At 37.1% G+C, this 10229-nt stretch overlaps 1 protein-coding gene across 1 annotated transcript in view; it reads right to left on the bottom strand.

Moving 5' to 3' along the window:
- Positions 1-505: 505 nt before the first annotated feature.
- Positions 506-10229, bottom strand: part of slc16a7 (solute carrier family 16 member 7) — a 28799-nt gene continuing 19075 nt past the window's right edge. The window contains exons 4-5 of the mRNA XM_006630649.3: positions 7803-8681; positions 506-2144 (exon numbers count right to left, since the gene is read on the bottom strand). Of these exons, the coding sequence (XP_006630712.2) occupies positions 1861-2144; positions 7803-8681 (1163 nt within the window). The 3' untranslated portion in view covers positions 506-1860. The remainder of the gene's footprint in view (positions 2145-7802; positions 8682-10229) is intronic.

Here is a 10229-nt window from a genome sequence, read left to right as displayed (position 1 = left end):
TATTTATTCTCTGCATACAGATAGTGTATACTATGGCCAAAACATGTTTTAACTGCTTATAAGGTGTTAAATAATTTGAAACAAATGGAAAATAAACACTTAAAAAATATTCCACTATTTTCCTTACTGTGTACTCTGATCATGCACTTTTCTTATGTCTCTAGACAGGAGGTTGAGATTTTTCCCAGTTAAGTTTAACCTCTCCTTTTGATTGACTGCTGTGCTGTTATTACAGCATTATATTGTATAATTATCTATGTTGTTATCGGTAACAGTGTTGCAGTTACAGTATATTCTAAGTTAAAATTGAAAAAGTGAAGGACTTCAAATCCAGGTTATAAAATTAACAGTGGTGTTAGATCTAGGAGCCACCTCAGCAAAATCTGCACTCCGATGTTACTATATAGTACCAAATGGCGGATTCAAGAACCTTGAATTGTGAGATTTAATTTATTGGTCTGGTAATTTACCGAGAATATCAAAGAAGACACTGGGCCGCATGCACTGGTCTGTAACATGGAGGTTTGTCTCACAGTTTATTAGGTAGTCAAACCCTCAGCACTGACATTTCAAACTTTGCATGACAGCACTCTAATTGGCATGAAAAACTAAATGAAAAACAGTTATGCCTAAATTTCAGTTCATTACTTAGCATAACTATAAATACTCATTAAAAGAGATAGGATTAGAAAGTACACATACTTTGAAATGACACAGACCCTGGTACTTGTTTAATTTTGTGAGAACATGGAGGGAAAAAGAGTTAAATATGTTTAATATCTTTTAACTACAGAAACAATATTTTAGAAGCAACACAGAAGTGCAACTTCAGTATAAACATATTTCTGGTAAATTAATAACACTTTTGTTATACACTTTGAAAAGAAATAAAAAATAAAGACTTCCAGAAGTATTAAAATAGAACAAAAAAATGAAAAATAAGATTACTTTCGTTGTGGTTTTTAATTAATCTTCAAATTGACAAAATGATGCAAGATGAGATTGCACCTTGCAATGGCTACAATCAATATATATGCCCTCAGGCTGGTCAGCAAGCCAGAAATAAGCACAGTGGCTAAAGAATGCTTCAGATTTCCCTAGTGCCATCAAACCAGGACACAAATCTAATCAAGCACAGGAGCATCTTGCAGTAACACGGACCATTCGTATAGTATGTTGCTCCCCACCCTGAGAGAAAACTCTCCCCCACCCCCAATGACATGATGGCACCAGACTGTAATAAGACAACTTGGGAGTTTTTGTGTTTACTCAAGTGAAAGTGTTACAGCACACTTCACTACCACAAGCAAATGTGGGATTGTGGGAGGAAGCCACAATATAAAATTTCTTGTAGAACAATTATAACATAACATCACTTTATTAGCTCTATACAATTTCTTGCATCAGGAAATCATCTTTTCACATACCCTAGCTTGCGGTCTCCATGAAACACAGACGGGGAGAGAAGCTTGGGGTCAGAGCGCAGGGTCAGCCATTGTACAGCGCCCCTGGAGCAGTTGGGGTTAAGGGCCTTGCTCAGGGGCCCAACGGTGTAGAATTCCTCCGCTGGCTGCAAGATTTGAACCAGCAACATTCCAGTCACAGGCGCAGATCCTTAGCCACAGAGCCACCGCTCCACCCTGATTGTGGTTACCAGATAAAGGACAATCAACTTATTTTACTTAAATGAAATACTTGGCACAGAAAATTAAGGCTCTTTTCATGATTAGCAAATATATTTTTAGTAGCAACAGATATCTACTATTATGTAGTCTGATCATGTTATACATCCATGCAGTTCGAAGGCACCAACTTAGACTTGGTGCTGTAAGCACCTCAGCAGGTGCCTGTCTGCAGTTTCTAGGCTTGGCTTGGTTCTAGTTTTGCTTTCTTGTTGAATTCCTCCTCTGTCAGAGACCGCTTCTCCTCTTCGTCTTTCTCCAGGGTGTTTCCTTCCTCAGCAGCTGTTAAATCCCCAATTTCTTTCAGCTTCATCTCTTTCTCAAGTCTCTGTTTCTCTTCTTTCGCCAGGATCCTGTAGTTGTAGAAGTTCATAATGAAGAGGAAAATCCCAGAAAACAGCATTACGGCTCCACACACATAGTACATGTATTTGTAGTCCCCAAAAATATCCACCAGTGCACCTGAAAAATAAATAACAGAGACTCTCTAAATTATGCATTCTAGAATTCTGTATGACTTAAAAAACTATGAACCAACAAAGGAAAAAATACAGCCAAGGACACATTTGTTCCCTTGAGAAGAGATGATGGCAACTCCTTAGTTAAAGTGGATTCTTATGCAATTTTATAATTTAAAATGCGCATTCTTATACTCATAAAAGAAAAACATTTATTCCATTTGGAACAGCTATGGCTCCATTTACTTTTAAAACCACTTAGAAACAAGCAACATTTTCTCAAAACTCATTAAGAATTCTGGACTACTTATACATACATATTTTAAATATTATTGAATCAATCAATGGCTGAAATATTTCTGACAAACTCCTTGCACATGTACATTGTTGTGATAGTGAACAAAATAATTTGTATTCCTCTTCATTTTAGCATCATACTGCATAGGCATAATATGAAATCTTTTCAGATCATTGTAAAACACAAAAATGGGTATTTTTATGTTGTGCAACAACTCAAGTATATAAGCAAAAGTATTTGCTATTTCATGGTTTACCATTTTAGAAAATCCACTAGTAGGTACCTAGTATCCTCTACAGAATCTGAAGGGTAACTACTAAATTACCTTCCAAGTTCTGTAATCAAATGCTGATTTTACACTCATAAGTGAACAAAAATTGGATATATTGTACAAACACACCAGTAAGGAGTTTTAGATTGCTGATACATAACAAAACTGTTATTAATATCTGGTGTAGTATTTTCACTCTGGCGAAAAGCACTGCTGTACAGCATTTTTGATGCAATCTCTTCTACTATTCAAATTATGTTTGTGAAATCTGTTTATCACTGTCAAACTCACCAAACATAGGTGCAAAGCCATTAATATGGTACAAAGTTTCCAATTTCAAAAATAACAAAGGTAGTTTAAAATGGAGGAAGCACAAAGGTCAGTGTTGACTAGAACCTTGGGTTCAATTCCTGGGTTGCTATCCGTGTGGAGTATTTCCCCCCACCCTGTGTTTAAGTGGGTGGGTCCAAAGACATGCTGGTAGGTTAAATGACTTCTGGGAAAACTGGCCCTGGTGTAATGCGTACATATCTGTGTGTGCCATGGGATGGACTGGCATCCTGTCCAGGATGTATCCTGCCTTGTGCCCACTGCTTGCAGGGTTAGGCTTCAGCTCCTCTGCGACCTTGCATTGGGGATGTGTTTGGAAAATGGATTGGTTGCTTGAAATGAAATGACAGTGTTGAAAATGCAACTTTTCTAGAGATAATTTAGATCTCAGTTTGTAGCGCAACAAATACTGTCAACCCCCTCCCCAGAAGTACTAGCATAAGCATGTACAGTAATGCAGGTTACCATCAGCAGTCCAGCTCAAGAGACTTTCCCTTCACACGTGTCAGAACTAAATTGGTAATGAAATTAAACATTTCTTTTCTCTGTAAGAATCTGTAAGAATCAACACCACTTCACGAATTTTCAAATGTTTCATTTTTCCATGCAGTCTTGCACCCTAGCATGATAATTATGAATAAGTGTTATTATTAGGTAATGGTTTTTTTTATCCCTAATGCTAATAAAGAAGTAGAGTTCTGCCTACTGTATATCATTATAGATCGTCAGCCCACAGTACCAGCACTCTCCAAACATCTGCTCTACAGTGCTGTACATTTTCAACCAGGTGCATGCTACGCTAAAGGGCTAATAAATCACTACAAGCAGGTTGCTTGGTTTTCTAACTCCTTGAACAAGCATGTGACATGAAAACAGATTTACTAATGAAGAAACTGCACAGCAATTCTGCTGATAACAAGGCAAAATCAAATTTAGAAGGTAAAATATGCTAAATTTGGACTTTGCAGAAGTTATTTGCCTCTTATACTCTAACAAATTACATGACAAGTTCACTCCTGGTATAAAATTGAGCACAATCTAAAAAAGCAACAAATACATGTATCACATTTCTGGTTCAAGCATTCAAAACTCATACGCGTCACATAAGGAAATTGAATTGAAGCCCACAAGAAGCGCAGTCAGTCTGTCATCTGCTCTCTTATAAAATGTTCATAAAACAAATCTGAAAATAGAGATAGTTTCCAAACATAGATATGAATTTAGATAATTTGATTTAAACTCAACAGATGCTTCACGCATATGTGGGAATTTGACATGTGATTTTATTTGGAAAGAAAATAGTTCTGAAACAAAAGTTATAAAAATAGAAAAAAAAGTTATGTTGCAAGCTGAAGGGCATAGAAATAAAAACACATAGTATAAAAAAATAATATAAAATGTTATTGTTTTCTTGTACTATTAATTTAGTTGCTAGGGATTTGGGTAACTATAACACAGCAAGGCAAATCATTAGGGGGTAACAAAGTATGAATGGAATTCTATATAAATAAACCAAGAAGAGTAGAGAATTTAATAAGTGGCAAGGGTACTGAACATAATAAATAGCTTTCTATCTACATATGGTTTGTGAAATTAAAGAGCTCTTTGGTACGCAAAACTCATTTTTTTCAAAATTCTTTACTTACAATTTCTAATTATTTATGTATTAATAATTGAAGTAAACAATTGCTATAAAAGCTATTGGCCATGCATAGAAAAAAGTATATGGTCATGAGGCTGGGGTATGTTTTATTATTCACTGTTTGCAATATTTTTTGACATTACGCTTCTAGGATGAAACACTTTGGAAGTCAGTCTAAAGCAGTGCTGGAGCATCAGCTTATTGATCTGGTACAGCCTGGTCTGAAGATTTCTTGTACATGAGTTGCTTTATTCTAACATTAAATTATTAAAGCAGAAACCTGGAAAGAAGAACATTTAGCTTTTTTTTTAACTAATTTTCTAATACCATTCTTCCAGACAAATATGAATCAATGAATTGATATAATTAAACCAATCTTAGAAAATAAGCCTTCAGCATGTCGTTTACAAACTGTCAATCCTGGCAAGACAGAGATCACAGGCTAGGTTATGGGTTAGGTAAACTAATTACAAATTGGGAGCTTAATGAGTTTTTCTGAAAAATACAAAAGGTTTGGGAGTTAAAAATGCTCTCTGTTTGCAACACTCCCGGCTTGAAGGCCAGCTTTTGATTAATCATATTTGTCGTTTGTGTTAACTGGAGAATATAATTGTCATTAAAATAGCCCTTGATTGGGGCAGTAATTATGCCCATCTGGTAGCACCACTGCTTTTTAATGTATTCACAGCTTAATAATCATGCAGGTAAGGGCCTTTAATGAATTTCATTCAGACTTCACTCATTAAACACCAAGCAAAGGCTAATTACAGCAATTTTCTCACTTCCCGCTAATTAGGATGACCTAAAGGTTTACCGATTGTATGACTATGGAGCTTGTAACGAGTAGACTTGTAAGGGTAAATGTAATGCTTCTGCCCTCCTGAGAATAACGCATGATAATGCAACATGTAGGGAAGAATTTATTTACTCCATTAAATGAGAACCTTGAAATAGGTCAGAGAAAAGAGCAAGACAGCCTATAAATTTATCCCTCATTAAAAAGAGGAGGAACAAGATAAACAAGAAATCTGTTTTATACTGGATTCCTCACAGACACACCACTTTGGTCTAAAGACAAACAGTTATGGTTCCGGTTCTTACAAGTCAAGGATTTGGGTCTCCTTGTGTGATATTGCTCATGCTTTTAGTGCTCTACAACAGTAATGGCTTTTGAGTTAAAAAAAACATTTATATTCTAGTCCACAACAGGTAGTTCAAACTTTCATTCTTGGATGTTTTACATATCTCTTTCCATTGAGGACATTCAGCTAGATGGGCTGAAACCTCCAGATTTCAGCCTTTCCAATGTTCCCATTTCACCTCAAGACTCTTCCTACAGGTACCCTATTGATCTGGTCATATTGCCTTGGTCCCTTTAATAATTAAAAATCACTTAAATAATTACTGTATTTGTTGGAAGAAAGTGCCATAGGCACAAAATAAAAGAGTCACGTTCGCAGAAATTGGAATTGACATGGGTTGTGCTTTTTTTTAGTTATTTGTTTTACCTTTTGTGTTGTTCCTTTTACCACATGCAGAATTTTTTTTTAAAAATCCTTGCAAAACCCAGCAGTGGAGAGATGGAAGGAAAACTGTTGACCCAATTACAACAGGGAGTTGATAAGATCAAAATTTGTCTGGGAAAATACAATCTTGAGGCAAAATGCTGTGGTTTCAATTGTTGCATACTCATTTTCAGGTCTAAAATAAAATCCACTACTTTCAATTTTCAGGCATCACAAATCGGGTAAACTGATCCTATCTGTGGTAACATAAGTAATGTCTGAACGCTCTGAACATTCCTGTGAGGCTACTCCTAGTTGTAACATCTGCTAAGGCTGCTAGCACCAACAGCAAAGCCAAAAATTATAATTGTTTAATTGTGCAATTATAGCCTTAATAAGTAAAGATTCATATTGTTGGCTCCTGTTTGAAGGAATTTACAAAGCCTGAGGAATTAGGGCTCTCTAGTACCAGGAATGCAGACCACTGAGAAAACAATTATTTATTTAGCATTTAATTCAAATGGGCCTTTACTGAAACACAGACTTTGACATGCTCATTTGCAACAACAGATCTAACAAACTATTAGATTATCTGAGTTGTCCCATACATAATACTAAAGATACTGCTGAAGGTCACGGTTCGGATATTTTAAATATGACCACTCATATATATATATATTTTTAAAAACAAAACAGTAGAAATTATTTTTCTGTGGACTATGCATTGTACAAACCACATTAAAAGGGGGGAAAAATCCAGTACAAAATGGATAAATCATGCAGAACTATTATCTCACTGTAACATATCACATTCATGTTCCTGTGAACTGTCTTGAAGGCATTCAGCCCTTTACTTATACACAAAATTACCAGGTGCCCTGCAATGCCAACCAGTAATTTGCATGAAAAGCACACAATTAAAAAACAAAGCATTCTAGCAAGATAAATGTTATATTAAATGAGTTCCCTGAGTTACACCAGGAAACTCCAAAAGTACAAATTCAAAGGGTAAACTACAGTAGAAGAGTTCCTCCCAATGCTTTATCATGCCTTAGTAGAGACTATAGTATGTATTCAGGTCTAAGCATCATGCTTGTGAACCCAGGCAGAAAACATATAGTTCAGAGACCTTCGTACCACTTATGAGTTCTTAGCTCCTAAAATGTTCCATAATATGCGAAGAGGATGAATTCTCCAGCGACTGTTCAGCAAAACTACAAGCTCCTAGTTCACAACAGAATAGTAAATAAGCGTGACCAATTATAGGTTCTCTCTTGGCGCGGACTGAAAGCAAAGCCATTCACCAATGATAATCCTATTTTATCAGAATGTATTATAAACTGCAACTGGGACGTTGTTTTAATTCGTTCTGTGCCTTGCTGCTCTACAAAAACTGCATGGGGTTTAGTTCATGGTTTTAATAAATCATGGTCTTTTAATAGCCTTGAGTGAAAAGAAAAACTACATTGCTTTAATACAGTATATTTTATGAAAAAATTCCAGCTATTGCGTTAGGCTTATTATTTACTTCAAAGGGCTTTTAAAAGATTATTGGCAAAAACAAATTAAAAATCCACTTAAGGAAAGACAGACAGCACAGCAGAATGTTTACTTACCTCCAATCGGTGGCCCTAGCAGGACCGGACAGCATTCGATAATGGTCACAAGTCCGACTGCACTTGAAAAGCGCTGTGCTCCAACCAGGTCCATCAGTGTTTCGAAAAGCAAGGCACAGACCATACCAAATGCCAAGCCAAAGAACACCGCATACACAACTAGTCCAGAGTATCCTGTGGCCAATGGGCACATGAGGTGACAGACGCCATTGTATGCTACTGAAAAGCTGAAGAAATACTGAATATTGGGTCTTATCCATTTAGTGTTTGCTATCAAGCCTGTCCCAGGCCTGGCAATCATGTCCACAATGGCCAGGATAGACAGCAGGAAAGCGGCAGAGTATTCATCAATACCCAGATGCTTGGCATAGGGTGCTAAAAACACAATGGGGGCAAAGAAGCCAAAAAACATGATGACGTTTCCTACGAGGTAGATTATAAAGCCTCTGTGCTTAAATAGTGACAGATCTATGAATTTATTGACCTTGTCCAGGCATCTGTTCTTGTCTTGCTGATTCTTTCCAATTATTAAGCTGACGGCATGTGGGTTGATCATTTCAGCTGAACAGTCATTATCGCATTTTTCACTCTTAGTTCCACCAGGCGGCTGAATTTGTTTTTGCTCAGGCTTTGTAGGTGGGACTCCGATAGGCCGAAATAGAGCTCCAGCGACGCAGCAGTTCAACAGCAACGCTCCCAGTATGAAGAAACTTCCGCGCCAGCCAAAATTATCAAACAGGAATTGATTGAGGGGGGCCAGGGTAGAGAGAAAAACTGGACTTCCTGCCATAGCAAGGCCATTAGCAATTGGTCTTCTTTTCAAAAAGTATTTTCCAATTATTGTCAGAGATGGTTGAAGATTGAAGGCGAGGCCAAGACCTGCAGAAAAGATAGAACTATTAGACTGGTTACAGTATATTTGTCACACTCAAGGTATATAATAAAAAACAAAATGTAAACGTATAACTTCACTTTGTTATTACAAATACTGTGCAAAGATCCTATGTCATTTCAGTTGCTGGCTAAATCTTTTTAATAGAACTGGAAAATTGAAAAAAGGGATTTCTCTATTTAACTGATAAGCAATTAAGACTTCTAAGTCATCACTTCATTATTTCTTTTTGCCACATAGCCAATTTAATACTTTCTTATTTCCTTAATTAGCATTTTCACTGCAAGGCAAATACCTTTTCTGGTAAAGCAGACTCACATATTAAGCCTTTTATAGCTGTCTGAAATATCTGGAGCACCATGAACCTGTCCTGTAACCATTTCCAGATTACACTAACATTTACTTAAAAAAAGGGTAATGTCACAAAATTAAAATACGTACATTGCAAAATTATATTGGATGATACACCAGTATACTGTCAAATTAAAAAACAATCAACAGCATTTATGTTTTTAAGACCTTAGCAGAAAGTTAAACTTTAAAGTTAGCCTACTGAACCAAGTAGCCTAAAATATAATTTGGGTAATTTAGAAGAAAACTTATTTTAAGGGCAAGGGTAAATAATACATTGGATGAAATACAGCATGCCAGTATCACCAGGCTGTAAGTTCTGAGTGGTGGGTTGTAAAGAAAAGAAAAAAGGATCAATACTTAGTTTTTCTAAGATTTTGGAAGCCTTCACAACTGGAGCTGTGACAGATCAGAGCACAACAGTAGTCCAAAGAGCAATTTAGGATGTATGACAGAGTTCACATGCCCTTGGACCTACGCCATTCAACTGATTGATAGCACACAGCTGTTGCTTTTTGATCTGTCCCTGTGGAATTCCATTCATAATGTAGTTGTGTCCTCTTTAAAGTCTGGAACAGACACTTCACCACAGAATTGACTAGTGCATGGGAGCTTGGGAGATCCGAATGTATGACTGTTGGAAAGAGTTTGTGTAAGTCCCACAAACTTCCACTTTTACTTTGGAGTGCTGACCACTGGACCATTTCTGCTACAGCTTTCTCAACCAATTAATTCTTCACACATTTCTTTCATTGGATAATTAGTCTTGCAGGTTGTTCCCTCTGGGCTTTCTACCAAGAGACGAACCCTGTCATGCCATGTCTTCGGAGGCAAGCAGAATAGCCCAGTAGGTTAATTACACTCAGGCTTGAGCCCTGAGCAACAAAGGCTCTGTCGTTTCGTCAGAGGGTCACTCTGTGGATTGCCACTGCTCAAGAAAAAAAATATATCCCCGAAGAGCAGCAGAGCAGCAAACAATAGAAACTATCAGGCTTGGGCTGCTCTTCCTGCTATTCTGGATCCCTGTGCCAACATGGATGTGCAGGAGCTGTGTTCTTGTTCGTTGACCCCCTGACTCTCAGAAGCACTCTGCTCAGGGACACAGTAAATAACTCCCCTCAGAGGTGGATGCCTGGACAGGATCCAATTACTGCTTGAACTTTACCCCTCACTGCCACCCCTTT

The sequence above is a fragment of the Lepisosteus oculatus genome, chromosome 4 (assembly GCF_040954835.1).
Source record: "Lepisosteus oculatus isolate fLepOcu1 chromosome 4, fLepOcu1.hap2, whole genome shotgun sequence".
In the NCBI taxonomy this organism is placed as follows: domain Eukaryota; kingdom Metazoa; phylum Chordata; class Actinopteri; order Semionotiformes; family Lepisosteidae; genus Lepisosteus; species Lepisosteus oculatus.
The sequence above is the reverse complement of the archived record's forward strand: the minus strand, read 5'-3'. Positions and strand labels throughout refer to the sequence as shown.